The sequence below is a fragment of the Echinops telfairi genome, unplaced genomic scaffold (assembly GCF_000313985.2).
Source record: "Echinops telfairi isolate 266 unplaced genomic scaffold, ASM31398v2 ScPeMD7_7467;HRSCAF=8505_1, whole genome shotgun sequence".
Taxonomy (NCBI): Eukaryota; Metazoa; Chordata; class Mammalia; order Afrosoricida; family Tenrecidae; genus Echinops; species Echinops telfairi.
Window position 1 is genome coordinate 42,414,304 of NW_022111368.1, and position 16,760 is coordinate 42,431,063.

Below are 16,760 nucleotides of genomic sequence, written 5' to 3' on the forward strand. Positions count from 1 at the left end.
GATGTTTTGAGAATGATGAGGGCAATGAATGTACAAATGTGCTTTACACAATTGATGTATGTATGGATTGTGATAAGAGTTGTGTAAGCCCCCAATAAAATGATTTTAAAAAGAAAAGAATTATCCCTGTGAGATTAAACTGACAACAACAACTTAAAGGGGTGGATCGGAAGCTCAGGGGCAGTACATTGATGTGAATGATGGTGGAATAATTTGGAAAAAGAAAGGGAAAATGGTGGCACGGTTTGAAGACTGTAATCAAGGTCACCTCTGACGAGATGGGTTGACACAGTTGCTGCAATAGTGGGTTCACACTCACAACACTTGTGAGGCTGGCACGGGACCAAGCGGTGTTGGTGCTGTTGTGTACCGGTTGCGATAAGTTGGAACTGGCTCAAAGGCACCTGACAACACCCACAGCCATCAGTGTTGCGAATTGTACTTGGCTGAAAGGGTGTGTCCACTGCGGTATATGTTTCACCAAAGAAAGGAAAGTAGGAAAGTGGGGAGGGACGGAGGAAGGGAAGGGGGTGGTGGGAGAACAGGAATAGCTTGGACAAGATTTCCTTCGAGAATCTTTGACGTTCTTCCTTTGCTCGGGATTTAGACCTGATTGCAACCCCTCCGACGAGTTCCTGGGATGCTTTGGGATTCGATGTTGAGTCTCCCACGGGAACTCTAATGAAAGGTGACTAGATTCCGTCAGGGGTAGGCATGTGTATGTGTTGACTCTTGTATCAATCTCCCTATCCGTCAACACTGAATTTGGAATAGGAGCCATCATGAAAGCTAAGGATTCTGGGGCTCTTTTGTGAACAGGTCAGCCCACCTCCACTATTTGTGGATACTTGCCCCTGGGGTTGTCACATTGGATGTCAGCATTGTCCTCAACAGCCCCACCCCTGGAAAAGGAGAGCCAGTCCAGAGGCTACTCCATCGTACTAGGAAGGGAGATAGACTTGGCCTCTCATGGAAATGAATCTTCTTGTGAAGAGAATCTGTCTTGTGTCGTGTGGGCTCCTGTTCTTGGCCTCTTTGTTTCCCAGGGTGTTATAAGCATGGTCTAGCGGGCTTGGTGGTTGCTTGTTTATGAGTGGCTTAGCAGGCTCAACTTACTGTTTCTGGGCCTATCGATCCAACATGGTCCCAGGGGTTTTTCCAGCTGGAACCCAGAAATTGCACAGGAGGGCCTTGGGGCAAGGGAAGTTGATCCATGCCTGAGTGTTTTAGTTTATTTGCTTGGCAGAAACTCATAAAATTAGACTTCAAGAGTTAAACCGCATCGTGAATTTTCTCCTAATTTCAGGCCTTCCATTTCTCATTCTCCGGTCTCTTATGCGGACGGGATAAGAAAGCCATGCAGCCGACACACTCCAAATTCTGGAGGTCTGGGCCTCTTTCTGAGTTAAGGAAGTGGATGTGTTCTCAGATAAAGTTAGACCTGAATATCCTAGTATTCCAAATAAAATGATTTACCACTAATCAAATGACATCTGTCTTTAGGGCCCACAGGGTCCCCATTCACAGCCAAGTGGTTAAGTCGTTGATGAGGTCTTATCCAGACAGACAAACCAAGTCACAGGCCAAGTGCTTCCTACAGCGAGTAGTGCCAGAAATTCAGCTGACTGATAACATTAAGGATTAAGACAAAAGGTTTTAGTGAGTCAGACAACTGATAACAAAGCCACCAACATAACCACATTTCTCACCAGTAGCTCAAAGAGAGTTAGTATTTCCTTCTAAGTCCCCTGGGGTATACCCACCTCAGGAAGAGTTAACCTCTACAGCTACACATGCGCCACACCAATACCAAGCAGTCTCCTGATCAACATGCTGGGCAGAGAGCCATGTCTTGTTTGTGACATAAAACTGGATTAACAAACAAAACGTAAATTGAGTAAAAAGGAGCAAGAAAGAGAGGGAATGTCTACCAGGCTGGCATCAATAATCAACTTCAATCCATTCACCAGGCATTAAATAAAGGAAAGCATAGAGTAAGTTAATCTCATGTTAGCTGCTACCTAGTTAACACAGTGAGAGGCTTCGGAAGGATGATGATATGGGGCCAGCTCTGTCCCCAGAATGGAGTAACACGTCTCATACACACCCACACACACAGGTGTCAAGGCAGGGGGGACACCTGGCTCTGATCCAGACCATGGGCTGGTGAGCAGAGATGGCTGCTTGGCCCCTCTCTGCCCAGCTGGATCAGTTTGGAGTTAGTCACACCTCTCAACAGGGTTACCTGCCCTTCTCTGAGGTCCAAAGAGGAGACAAAATGAAAGAGTCCAGCCACCTGACAGAGGGGAAAAGAAAAAAGAACCATGGGCACCAAGCCAAGAGCAACGAGTTGGGGAGAGTCACGCTGTCTCCTCCTTCACCCTTCCCTGGGGTGTTCGTCCCACAGCCGGGAGCACCGAGGGAGGGCCTGTTGACAAAGCTCTGGGTGCGCAGGACTGGGCTCCTGCTCCCGAGGCGCTCGCTCTCAGCCAGGCTGGGGCCGCAGACGTGTGGAAAGTTCAACAGCGCCAGGCAGCAAGTGACAGACAAGGAACCGTGAGGCAGGTGTTCACAGGTGGGAGAGAACACTGTTAGTGGAGCCCGTAGGGGCAACTTCTGTTCACACAGGAGTCAAACTTGAACACGGCCAGGGCTGGGTCACTGGGCAGAGCGGGGAAAGGGTCTTCATTGTAGGGAGGTGAGTGACTGGGACCAAGGGGTGAAGGGGAAAAACCCAAGGTGTGCTTGGGCAACCGTGAGCGAAGCAGGCTGGGGAGAAGAGAGGCTTTGGTCTTATGATGGGAGAGAAACGGAAAAACTGGCCTGCATCTGTCTGAACTACTTCCTGTGTTTAAATGTTGCCCGAGCCTTGCCTTGGTGGCATCTTCTAGCTGTTGTATGAATACCAATGTTCTATTAATACACTTTCTTAATTCCTAACGGCGTCTGACGTAAAATGGACAGGAGAGCAGAGAGACCACCTTAAAAGAATCCAGGGCTGTGGCTGACTCTAAAATGTTCAGTGGCCTTTGGTCATCTCTTAGATACTCAGCATTGTTCCTCAGGGTCTAGTAGTGCAATCCAAGTTAAAAAAAAATGGTAGGGGAGCACGAAGTACTGGAAAAATTAGATGGTGCCGACTATCAGACCCGGGCATCTGAGGTCTCACCAGCTTGTCTTAAAACATGCAGCCATCTAAGTGAGGTGTCAGCTAGGTCCACACAAAAGTAGCACTCCAGCCTGTGTGATCCAAGGTTTATAAACAATAAAACCCAACATCAGAGGAGGAAATTGTACCCATGCTTGAATTCTGAGCACCCAGTTTCCAGAAGACTATGGATGACAGTAAACGCCCAAAATCCATTTCCAGAGCCTCCATGTGCTTTCAGCCTCCACTGAACTCCCTCAGACCATTGTTCAGGATGTGGATAGGCTTGTGGGTTACTGCTGATAGAGTTAGGTTAAACTGCAACAGATGATCATTCGCTTCCCCTTTGGCTCATCTTTAATTTGTTCTAGTTTTTATTATCACCTGCTTTCTCTTGGACAGAGGTCTTTCTGTGTTTTATGTTGTTGGGGTGATGACTGGAAACTCTTTTAAACATATTTGTACCATTACATTTTATGGTAAATGAATTAAATGCTAATAAAACTGTTTTTAAAAATGGTCTGAGAGGTTTCTGTTCAGGTAGGGGTGGTGGTGGTGGTGGTGGTGGTGTGTGCATGTGCGGGAGAGCAGAGGAGGAGGCGTAGGGTGAGGGCACTTGTTCTAAGACAAGGGAACTCTGAGCCAGGAACCAGAGAGTCCAGCCCCAATCCCAGCTCAGCAATCAGCAGCTGTGTGTCTTGGGCGAGTCACTCAAACCCCAGGTGTCAGTTTTCCCCACCTATGATTGGAGGGGTTCTAGCAGATGCACCTAAGGTTCCTTCCTCCTCTCTCGGGGACCCACCCACCTGGAGCTGAGCAAGCATGGCAGAAACTGTATGGAGACTCAGGCCCTGAGCATTGAGGAAGCAGAAGCCGGAGGCAGGAGAGGGGCTTGCTCCAGGACTGGCACGCAGGTAGTGTCTACGACAGTGTCCATTCAGTCACCCAGAAAGAAAAGACAAGGGGTGGACCTTACATCTCCTCAGTAGGAATCTGGGCCTCCCTGCCTTCAAGGATTCGGAATTGTAAAAGACATCTCCGTGCCAACACCTGACTTGTTTCTTTTATTCTGTTCAAGGGTGAGGAGAAGGTCATGGCCACCCTTGGAGTCACATGGAGGGACGTACGAAGAGGACTGCGGCATGGGTGACGTTTACGAGGCAGACCAGCTCTGGCTCTGCATCTGTGGAGTCTTCAGGTGCGTGGTCTTGTAACTGTCCAGTGGCAGGCACGCTGATCGTCCCCGCTTCGCAGGTGGAAATGCTGAAGCTCACTAGGAAAGCCCTGAGGCCTCGCTGTCCAAACAGTCAATGGAAGACTCGGGCTGCTGAGCCCTGGGCAGCTGGTCTCCAGCACTGAGACGGAGCATCCCTTTGCTTGCTGTGGCATCCAGAAAGACGTACATTGGTCCTTCATTCCTTTAATACTTACTGAGCACGCCCTAGGGGTGCAGATAAGATTTGAGTATATAGGATGACAACAGAGTGTGGAGGAGAACCGAGGAGAGAGGGACTGGAAGGCGTTTCATGGAGAAGCATCCTTTTCCCTTGACTGAAGTTCAAACTGGCAGAAACAGGGGCAGCGATAGGACAACGTGAATCAAGGCAGAGGCAGGAAAAGGGAAATTCGAAAACTAGCCAACTAAATTGTTCCTTCTTGAACAGCCGTGTGAGTGAGGCGGAGAGGGAAGGGGAGTAAGCCTGGCAAGTCAGGGTCAGGGTTGGACCGGAAGAGGAGCAGCAGCCTGGAGTTGGCCACCTGGGTAGCTGTTGCCACAGGCCAAGCTAGAAGGGCGAATGCAGCCCAGGAGGAAGGCCCAGGAGGGACGGAATGCCAGAGGGCACGGCCTAACGGAGTAAGAAGAGGAGGCATGGCAGAGGACTGTGAGACTGGCAGTCATGGTGCCTGTGAGGGTGGTCATTTTATCATCATCAGAAATAGGGGGCAGAAGAGGAGGGGCAGATTTGGATTAGGGAACTGGCATATAAAAATACCAAAGAGAGAAAGAGGAGTTGTTCCGCAGAGAACCAGCAATGCCGGACTTGAGCTTGAAGAGACAGGCCCGTGGCGAAAAGCCAGTCTGGGAACCACGTGCATCAGCTGACCTCGAGGGAAAGGTTAAGATGGACTTGGGTGGAAGGGAAAAAGGGCCGGGCGGCTCCAGAGAAATCCCAGCCGGCACAGGGATTTCTAACCAGAGTGGTGAGGATGGTGCAGGGCTGGGCGGTGGACCACCTTGGAGGGCCTTGGAGGGCCTCAATGGCACCTAGCCACAGCAGAAACACCCTGGAGCAAGGGGAGAGAGGGGAAGAGACCACAGAAGCAGCAGCAGAGAAGAAGTGAAGGAGAAGGTGCTGTGTCACCGCAGCCCAGACACAACTCTTCCATGATCCTCAAACGGTGTTCTCGGACCTTGAAGGTCCAACCACAGTCTACTGTCCAGCAGGCAGACTCCTCTCTTCCCACTTGGACCCTTGACCCATCAGGAGGCACACGGTCTCCACAGGTAAACACGGAGCAGAGAGGGGACAAGGAACACCGGACTGGCGGCCCCTGTGAACCCTGGTCCTTCACCTTCTGCTGATTTGTGTGTGTTGGAGGAGGGGGGGCCGGAGGTGGGGGGGTGGGAGTGTCTTTTGTTTGTTTTAATCCACCCAGCCAGCCCCCAAGTGAACTGAGGCAACGTTCCAGGTAGAAACATCAGGGAACCAAGAGGCTGTTTCAGCCGTTGGATGACAAAAACCACACTGGTTAAAAGTCTTGTTTGATTCTGCTTAAGCGTGTTTTGAAAAGCTAAACTTGGGCATAAACTGATCTATTTGGGAGACTGAGCGCAGAGAATACTTCCAAACGATTTCAGCTGGCTGACTATAAGAGTTTGGATGACTTTGGTGCGTAAAAGTGGTTGCTGTGGTGAATTCTAAATATTAATTCTATGTTACATAGTCCTCAGCTAAAACACAAGAAAGCTATCTTGATGCAAATTAGCACTGTGCCCCTCTGAGGTGTAAAAGGACAAGAAGGGCTTCTGGGAGTCCCTGACCCTCTAATGTAGGAGGCATGACAATGGGAAGCCAGGAAGTGAGAGGCAGGGGCCCAGGAGGATCAGCAATGTTCTCCTCTTCCTTGGAAATACCTTGTAGGCACTAGTGGATACAGAAAGGCTTTATAAAGAGAAAACCCATACCTGTCCAGTGATTAATTGTAAACAGATGTGTGTGTGTGTTTATGTGTGTGTGTGTGAGTATGCGCATGTGCACACAACCAACCCCAGTCTGGTCTGAAGCCACAAGTCACTGGCTTATGAATTTCCCAGAATGAGCTTCTGATTTCCCAAAATGAAGTTTCAGGGTTGTGTGGAAGCACCCCTTTATTTAAGCAGGAAGTCTAGCTAAAGCAGTGATGGGCAGAAGGAAGGAGACTTAAAAACTGTTCCTGTCCATTGTTCCATAGAGAGGTTCTGTTTGTTTTTTCAAAGCAAAGTTAAAGGAGAAAGAAAAATTAAAAAGTCAAGTGGGATAAGCTGATTTCCTGCTCAGTGGGTTATACCTAGCTGTTCGGACACCAGGGCCCATGCATGACCAAGGCATGCCTATCCCGGGGAGGCCACGCCCCTTCATTGCAGGGAAAGTTAGTTTTGTCTGGCGAGTCAGGAAAGAGGTGCAGTGCCACCAGGGGAGATCTAAAGAGAAAGGAGCTACAGCATGGGTGCAGTTAGAAGGCCGAGCTCCCTGATTTCCTGGCGAGCCTCATCGATAGACATGCCCACAGAGCCGATGGGTAAGGGATGGAGCCCGTGCAGATGTGGGGGAAGGGTACACATAAGAGGAGAACCAAAGAGCCTAATGGGTGGGCAGCACTGCTCCCTAAGAAATGTTCCATGACGAGGGCCGTCTGCTGTGTCTAGCACCTGCTACCTGCCACCAGGCACTGTGGAGGACCTGAAATGAGGGTGGTACCAATGAGGAAATGAATTTCAAATTCACTGAATTTAAATCTCAGTACAGGCAGTCTCTGGATTACCACTACCATCTGCTGGTATTTGTAGGTGAACAAGTATGATGTATCATATCCTACTTTGATGAACTGTGCCTGGAGTTTTACAAGTTCATGAGCAGCCATCTAAATTGCAACTGTTGGTTTCTCCCTGTCCAGAGGCAAGCGTGATGGACACAGAAGATGCAGGGGAACAATCAGTCCAGGGGACTAGTGGACCACACAAACATCAGTCTCCAGGACCCTGAGACCAGAAGAACTAGACGGTGCCCGCCTACCACTGCCTCAGCTTTGCAAAGAATCACAACTAGAGGGTCCTGGAGGGAGTGGGAAGAAAATGTGGGGTAAAAAAAACCCTCAAAATCATAAAACAAAGCCCAGACCAGACTGACTGGTTGGACAAGACTACGGCCCCTAGTCATCCTCGAGGTCTGGACAGACTGGAGCATACCCTCATACTAACTTTTCAGCAATTTTCAGACAGAGCTCTAAGGGGAACAATAACCGTGAGGTGCAACACCCTGGAATAACCATTTGAGATCCTATGGGCGGCATTTACCCAAGGACAAAGTTCAGAAGGGTCGGGACAGACGGGGGAACAGAAACAAAGCAAAGGAAGGAAGTGGGGTCAGTGAAGCTACATTGAGAGGATTACAATGAGTACTGGATGGTTGAGTGGAAAACGGATTTGTTCTGTGAGCCTTCACTAAATCCACAAGTTAAAAAAGAAAGTTAAATAGGTGCATATGGTTCTTACTTGGCCTTACTTCAGTGCAAGAAAAAAAGGAGCCCTCCCTAGTGGCACAGTGGGTTAAGGGTTGGGCTAAAATCCTGAGGTCTGTGGTTCAAATGCACTAGCTGCTCTGTGGCAGAAAGATGAGGCTGTCTGCGCCAGTACAGCTGCACTGTCTTGGAAACCCTATGGAGCAGCTCTACTCTAGAGTGGACAGCAGTTTGGGTTTAGCACAAGAAAAGATCAGACCAGCTCTTCAATGACGTCAAAGTTTCACGTGCAACGAGGGAAGGTGATTGTGATGAATTTGCTGTACACAGTGAGGAAAGGTGTGTGTTGACCGAATCATTTTAAAGTCAGAGCAAAGTGATATAATGTTAGCAGGCAAGTAGCACTTATCTACATGGGACCCTGGCAAGGCAGGGATGGCCTCTTAGATAAACAGATAACTAACTCTAGCTACCACCAAGAACAGAGGCACCAAAGAGCCTTAATCTTCAGATCAACCAACAAGGTTCAATGAACAATAATGAGTGCAAAGCACGAGACAACTAGAAAGTGTTTATTTATTTTTTTATCTCATTTCAAGACACAAAGGAAAAGATGACAGAGCCCCTTAACTCAAGCAGCAAACAAGCTCACAGGCAAGACTAGATGCTCGGGGAAGGGGCGCCACACACTCACATCTGAAAGCCATCTGGAGAAACTCCAATTTCCAGTCCAGGGAAGGCAGCCGGTGACTTTCACAACAATATCGGCCCAGTTGAACTACATTAGCGGAGAATCTCCAAGCGGAAATGAAATATAAATTTTCAAGACATGCCACAGGTAACAAAAAGCAAGGTTGGTTTAGAGCCAGCTCCGAGGACGGGGCAGGCTGAAAGTCCTCTATACCATTTCAATGTTAAGCAGAATAGGGTCATTAGATATACTTCACAGTTTCAAAACTTTTGCTCCATCTGTATTTTTTTCTTTCTTCCTTCACTGTGATTTCTCTATCAAGTGAGAATGTGTTTTGCTTAATAAATGCATTTTTAGAGTGTTGTTTCTTTGGGGTTTTTTTCCCAATAGAGAGAACTAATTCGAGTTGTAGAAAGACCTGCGCGCCATGTTCCCTGGGTGAAATGTTTGGGCTAGGAAACAGCTGATGTCTAGGAGCAGGGACAGCGGAGAGACCAGGACAGCGGGACGATGTTGAGAGAAGAGTGTTCTCACAGGAAGAAAAGACGGATCCACATGGCTCTGGGGTAGTGTTCGTGCCTTGGAGAAAACTCGGGGTTGAATGGGGCTCCTGGGCCTGGGAAGAAATTCCCCATGTCTATTTTCTTTGTTTAGTTTTCCTAGTTTTAAGATAGTGTTGTTCTTAAGAACTTATATTTGTACAGTGATAGGTTTTACAGTTTCTTCACATTCACAAAGCAGGGGAGGGGGACAACACTGCAAACATTCATTTTATTAGGGACAAAGGCTCAACATTATTTATCCTAAAAGAACCAATGGAAGTACAGGCAAAAGATCTTTGATTTTCCCACTTTAGTTCGGTGTTTCACCACGAGAAGCCACCAAAGGGTGGAAGAAGATGCAGGGAGCTTGCCTGGGGGTGAGGGTGGGGGTGGGGGTGGGGAAGGGAATGGCTTCTGCACCAGGACCTCACCCAGTCCCCTCCGACCTGAGAGTCTTTTGCTGCCACCAGCTCACTCAAACTCACTAGCTCTCTCACGTCCATCCTGCCAAATGCTGTAGGCACTTAATGTGGGACCTGATTTCTGGGGAGGCAGGCAGGGCCCCAGAAAGTAAAAATGAAGCCATGAACAGGTTGCTCCGTCCGAGGCTGATTTTTCAGCAGTAGACTACCTGAGCTTTCTTTCTGCCAGGCTGTGGCCTTTACTCGCTGCCATCGAGCCGTTGCTGACTCGCAGCGACCCTACAGGACAAGGCAGAACTGCCCCTGTGGGAGCAGAAAGCCTCGTCTCTCTCCTGAGGAGTGGCTGGTGATTTCGAACTATCAACCTTGTGGTTTGTGGCCAAACGCATACCCACTACACCACCAGGCTCCCGTCTGTTCCCTCAATGCAATCAATAAGTAGCTAAGAGCTCAGCTAGGCACTTGGGGGCACAGTGGCCACCAAGGAGGGGAAGGGCTCTGTGCCCCGACCATCCTGCTTCCCAGCTGGGCTCTGCATTGTCCTCATTCTCATGCCCAATGCTTCAAAAGCGGATAGACCTGCATGCCAGGAACGGGAAGTTGAGTGTTTTAACTCGAATCGCCCGTGCCCTTATGGGGCCGGGTGCAAGGCGGTTGTTTAGAATCCATCTAGCCCACCTGTTCAAAAGAGAGATTCATGGGCCCACTGCCCGAGATTCTGATTAGGCACAACTGGGAATGTTAAACACAAACGAACAAACAAAACCCGGGGCTTCCCAGTGGCTTGAACAAGCAAAGGAGATCTGAACCCTCTGGTCCAGACAGCAAGGAGCCCCGGTGGTGCAGCGGCTAAAGCGCTGAGCTAACTCAAGTGGGGGTGGGGTGGGGTGTTGGTTTGAATTTGCCCATTGATCAGCGGGAGAAAGAGGCGGCAGTCTGCTTCCGCGGAGATGTCCGCCTCGGAACCCCTGGGGCCCTGCACTCTGCGTTGGCTTGCTATGGGTGGGAACCGCCAGGGGGGCACGGTCCCGGGGCTTCCTTGTAAGTGAGTCATGGGTGGTCCTTCGACCTCTACTAGAGTGCTGTGCAGTTGCTATGGAAACCATGGCGCTAGCCCCAGCCAGGCTACATTTAACTTTGTTTTTGAGTACCCATCTAACTGTTTCAAATACAGAGGGCGTGATTTTTGGAACAGACGATGTGCGCTGTCTCCCAAGATATTTCTATTTCGAGGGGAAAACGCAAAGCCCCCACCAGCAGACACATGTCCTCCTCTGAAACCGGACGCCGCAGAGAGCTGGCGCCCCTCGCTCGACGGGCAGTCATTTCGTGAGGCAAGTGTCAGACTGCTGGAGCTTCCTTCGGGTTTTAGCGGGTGCTTGGTGCCTGGCTGGAGAAGTCTTGGGTGCAGGGGCGCCCCGGGCAGCCAGAGGGGCAGGCGGTGGCTGTTTAGGAACCACGGACCCAGACGGGATCAAGACTCTGGAGGCTCCAGCTTGAGGCAGACCTGGAAAAGGACGGCCCTGCAGGAGTTACCATCAGAATGAATTTCCATACACATGGCAGGGCCACCAGGGGCCCCATAACTGAGTGGGCCTGGCAGATACACCCACTGATCCTCTACCACTGAACTGTGACTCCAGGGTACGGAAGCAGAGGAGACAGCGTCCGGGGTCGGGGCTAAAAGAGGGGTCCTGCAGCTCACATTGCCTTCTGGATTCCACGCTGGGAAATTCTGAGTTCTCCTTTCTTTGGGCTTAAAGTGGTTTCCATCTCAAACAGGAGGCTCTTAGCAGCCGCTGCTCTTTGTAAATCTCCTTGAGCTATCCCAGCAGATTGTCCCTCTAAAGATAATCACTGGGAGCCCTCACTTGCCAGCAAGCATTAGACGGAGGTGGGCAGAGACTGTGGGTAAGCGGAGGGAACCCCGCACTACAGTCCTGGACAAGTGATGGACCAGGTGCTGCTCTCTCTCCTGGTTGGAAATAAGAACCATTCTGTTTGCCCTCCTTCTGCTCTTCGTTGGCAGAACTCCTTGACTTCAGGTAGAAGGTGCTTCCCAAGTAACCATGCAGACCTGCGGGCTGGGTCCTTCTGCTCACATGCTTCTTCCTGGCCCAGGGCACAGAAGACCCAGCTCGGGCCCCTCGACCCAGCTATCTCAGCAGCCTTCAAGGCCCAGGGAGCACCAAGATCTGCACCACTCATCCTCTTCCAAGTCCTTTCCCTACTGCCTCTCTCCCTACCCTTTGTACCACCATCCAGGGCTGGTAGCTCCCCTTTGCTAATACAATCCACCCCTCCACCATTGAACCTTCCCAAACACCAGCCTGAACGCCCTTCCTCCATCCCAGCTCCTGTAGACCCAGAGACCACATTTGGGCTTGTGTGTGTGTGTGTGTGTGTGTGTGTGTGTGTGTGTGTGTGTAGAGCCTGTCACCGGGCAACTCTATGCCAACTGCTGGGTTTACATGGAGAATAAATGTCTGGCTGCTTTGTGTGTTCAGGGCTGGCCCATAGTGAGGAACGGGCATGAGGACCAGGAGAGTGAGCTTAGAAGGAACCTGGAAACGGCAAAGGGCTGCATGGGAGAGAGAAGGGGTCCTGCTCAGATCTCAATATCCCCCAAGCCCAGGGTTTCTTTCAAGCCTCCTTCATCTCAGGGATGGCTGCTTGCACGTCCTCCTCCTCCTCCTTTCTGGGGTCCTGAGTCCTGTCCCTGTCTCTGTTGGACCCTAGATGCTTGGAGTCCACTCAGCACTCACTCGGGCAGTCTCTGCACCATTCCGAGTTTCGGTGACCCTCCCACTGCACCTGGGGAGGAACTGCAGAGAGAGCAGTCTCTCTCCCGGTCCCTTCCCCCTCCATTCCTCTTCCTCCCGCGCGTACTCTCGAGGGGTCAGGAACCCCTGGGAATCTCTTACTATGGCATACACCATTTCTCTTGTGTGTGCAGAGTTCTAGGGACATGCCTCACCATTCCCCCCCCCCCCCCATCAGATTTTTAAAGGGAACTCGAAAAAGCTGAGGAATGACTACCGAGTGGTCCCTGGCCTTCCTGAGGTGTGCTGCAGTGGGGAGCGCAGGCTGACTGGGGGATGGAGGTGCTCACAGAGCCGTGGTGGTCAGGGCCCCACCCGGTACCTTGGAAGCAGCCATCACTGCTGCCGTGGCTGCCACGTTCAAGCCCCGCTTCCCGAAGTGCACGAGGGCATCGTAACTGCGGTCTTTCGCTTGGACCAGGCAGTCGTCAATTTCCTGCCAAAGAAGCACAGGGACACACTGGGTGGGGAAGTGTACACGAATCTTGGTTCTCTCTGCTTTCTCCTGAACGCTAGGTTAGAGAGCTTGCCTCGCCACTGATTCTCACTGCGACCCGAAAGCCCTACGCGTGTGCGTGCGCGCATACAGGAAGATGAGGAAAGGAAAAGAGGCCATAGCAAGCCACACCCATTTCTTCCGTCGAGTTGACCGATTCACGGAGACTCCGTGTGTGCTGAGAAGTGTGCTCCGTGGGGTGGTCCGTGACTAATCCTTCAGGAGTCCTCTCCAGGCTGGTCTTGCCAGGTACCTCTGGGTGACTCTCAGCATCTAACCTTCTGGTTAGTGGCTGATGGCGTTCATCAGTTGCACTACTCAGACTCAGGAGTACATTTGGGGAATTTGCAAAGGAATTTCAAAAATAAATACATTGACAAAGGAATTTCAAAAATAAATAAATAAAGCAGCAACCTGCTGACGCAGAAATCTTTCTCTGAGAACGACCCTAGGATTGTATCTCAATCCCCCTCGCCCTCCAGCGAGATCTAAGGGGCACCTGGATGTGGGCCATCTCGCCACTCAACACACAGGGAAAGAAGCTGGGGTGGGAATGATGAGGAGACTCGGTGTCTGGTCTCCACCTGTCACGACCTGGCTGTCAGACCTTGGGAAGTGTGTCGCCTTTCTGTCTGTCTTCTTTAAAAGTTGATTAATTATTATTATTATTTTTGTACTTTGCCTTTCTGCATGCCTTTTTGCCTTCTAAGAAATCTGGGTGCTGACGGTCACAGCTCGTGGAGGGCTGTGCAGGCCCCGAGAGCCTCATGCAAGTAGAGCATCTCTCAGAGTGGCCAGCCTCCATGGCTGATGGCCATTGTTGCCGTCCTCCCTTTGAGGGCCTCGGAGCCCACGTGGCACTAAAATTCGGTTATCTCGTTCTAAAAGGAGGGCGGCGGCGGCGGTGAAAAGTTTGTGGGAAAATGGAATGAAACGATAGATCATGAAATTTTTCCATGGACTTTTGGAGACTCCTGTCTGAATGCACACCGGTGGGAGAGATCAGAAGGCAGAGAGAAATGGGATTTGTTTTTATTAGTAAGGGCGGAGGTGGGGTGGGGGTGGAGTCATGTAACAGATGCTACATTGAAAGCAGAAACCAGAATTGCCTGTGTTCAAATTTGGACTGAGGAGTTTATTCAAATCCTTGGCTTGGGGTGGTGGTGGTAGTGGTGGTGGTTGGTGGTGTATGCAAATGGATGCTGTGGGCTCCCACTCAGAGCTGGGTAAGAGAATGACACTTGGCCTCCCGTCTCAGTTGCAATTCAGCACGGTAGTGCATTTCCTGCGCTGTGAGGGTGGCAGGGGCTGTTGGCCACCTCCTAGCTCCATTCCTGGTTTAAAGCGTCCCTAGGAAGTCCCCCAATTATGACCTCTGACTGACTCCAGAAGTGATTCTTGGCAGCTCTTAAGAGCCAGACACCTTTTCTTCAATGAAAGTGACACTGTCTGGCTTCATGGTGAGCCCAACCTTCCAGGAACAGGAAGTAGAATGCGTAGGGCTTTGATAACCAGGTCAAGAGCAAGCTCCCCGTGGCTCCTCATCCACCCTTTTCAGATGAGAGGGGCCACGGATATCCTTCCTGAAGAGAAGTTTATAGTAGCCTGCTCATCCAATTGTGATGTTCCCCAAAGCCTTCCCCACCAAAGTCCAAAGCAGCTAATATTTAACAACAATAGAAATTAGCATACCAACACGTGAACAGTGCTTCTGTTTTATCTGAGAGTGACATAAAACAGTCTTATTATAGTTAACAAATTATCCAATGTTGGAATCTTATGACCCGGTAATCCGCTCCTGAGAATTCATTCTAAGACAGAAAATCAAACCGAGGAAGTACTGAGGGCAGTTCCATTGTAGATCATTGAGGACCAAGTAGAAATCTATTATGTGCAAACATATTTAAGATCTCAACATACAAATATTGTGTCTGTGTTACGTTTTAAGCGTTTATTTAAAAAAAAGTCTCGGTAAAATTTCAGGGGAAAAAACCATGTCTGCAAAAGGAGAGGGGCTTGATGTGACAAAAGGGAGATGATTCAGTTTAGACGGGATGATGAATCGTGACTGAAGTTTGTCTTTACTTTGTTCCAACTAACGGGAATGTCTGAGTCAATAACGAGGCACCACTCTTATCGAGCATTTTACCACTATGTCTAACCAGGAAAAAAGGGCAAGAAAGCAAACTGTAAGACTACAAGGAACAACTTGTTGGGAGGTCTCCTGCAATCCTGTCATCTCTCCTTGGCCTGCCAGCTGCCCGCGCCCTCCCCTGGGTCCCTCGCTGGGAGGAGTGAAAGGCTGGGCTGGGTACGCTACCTTTTCTTTTGAAGACAGCGTGGGATGTACAAACTTCCTGTACAGGAGGCTGGAGCCCTTTGTGTAAGGAGACAGCAGCCAGGCTACAAATGCTATTTTTAGTTCGTAATAGAATGGAAACCTGGAGGGGGAGAAGAAAACACACAACCAGTTAGCTCTGGGCCGTACTGCCCAGACTCCCCTTCTGCCTGCACCCACCACCGGTCCTTGCTCCACGCGTGGAGGAGTGTGCACAGACATACACACATGCAACACCATCTCGAGGTCTCTCTATCTTCTTGTCAAAGCAAGCCAGGTGCCCAGGCTCCCTTTAGCAATCACTCCTGCTGCTAAGAGGGAAAAGGATGGGCTCTGTCGGTGTAGATGACAAGACCTGTGCTAGCCTGAAGCATCAGCAAAGGAAATCCCTCCCAGGCAGCCTCCCTCCTAGAAAACAAAGAGGCTTGAAATCAAAAGCAGTTTTGAAAAAAGTCAGTTCTGAGCCCTTTAACTCCTTCTCACACCCAGAAACCCAAACCCACTGCCAGCAAGTCAATTTCAACACACAGAAATCCTCTATCGGGTATAAAGCTCTACAGGAGCCAATAGCCTCATCTTTCTCTCTCAGAGTAGCTGGTGGGTTTGAACCGCCGACCCTGCAGTTAGCAGACCAACTTTTATCCGACAGTGCCAGTAGGAGTCGTTGCACTAGGACTTTGCTAAATTAGCCACTTTATTCATTCCTCCTTTCATCATCGAGGTCTCCTGCTTCCTGCCTCTGACAGGCTTGCCCTGAATATGCCCCCCAGAAACTAGGGACCACTTTCATGACAAGATATATTTGATGTTTCACAGCCAGAAGAGAAACACGCGCTAAAAATAACAGAGGCTGTGATTCTCCCAGATTTGAATACTCTAGCAATTAAGGAGGAAATTTTGGTTGGAAAACAACTGTTTGCCAACCCCAAGTGGTAAATAAGTGAATGTGGCAAGGTCGGACATCAGCCCAAGACATATAGATTGTTCCAAAAGAGCCTGTCTCACTGCACCCTTCTTATCACCTAAAAGACGTATGCATCCTTTTAAAGAGAGGCAGCGCGGGGCCCCAGCCCTCTGCCAGCAAGTCATTTCTGATGGTGAGTGGCTCCACGAGGACTTCTTAGGCTGTTAGGTCTTCAAGGAAGCAGACAGCTTCATTCTCAAAGTCCAAAGAGAATACTAACAAGGGTTTCTTTCGCTCCCTTGGTCCCTAGTCCCCTTTCTAAAAGCAGGCACTAAAAACAGAAACTAAAAATATATAAAAGCAGTAACTATTACCAGTTTCGTATGTAGTCTTCCGAGGGGCCTGGTGGCAAAGTGGTTACGAGGTTGGCCTGCTAGCCAAAGGGCCAGTAGTTTGGAACCACCAGCTTGGAGGGTGACCTTGGTTCTCCAGTGGCCCCTACGGGCTGCCTGCGCCTCACTGATTCTCTGGCCCGCTTGTACAGACCCTCTTTGTTCTTTGGGCCTCGTCTTCATTAATGCAGTCTTTGGAAACCTCCCATCTCCTAGCCTTCCGGCTTTCCTGTGTCTGGTCGGTGAAGCAACTCTCGTGACAAGCTGGAGTAGTACTCTTCTTTGG

General features: G+C 50.0%; 1 protein-coding gene across 1 annotated transcript in view; it reads right to left on the reverse strand.

Moving 5' to 3' along the window:
• The window catches only part of REEP1 (receptor accessory protein 1), a 58,995-nt gene that overhangs the window by 26,881 nt on the left and 15,354 nt on the right, over positions 1–16,760 (reverse strand). Inside the window, exons 3-4 of the mRNA XM_030888472.2 lie at positions 15,161–15,281; positions 12,667–12,780 (exon numbers count right to left, since the gene is read on the reverse strand). Coding sequence (XP_030744332.1) covers positions 12,667–12,780; positions 15,161–15,281 — 235 coding nt within the window. The remainder of the gene's footprint in view (positions 1–12,666; positions 12,781–15,160; positions 15,282–16,760) is intronic.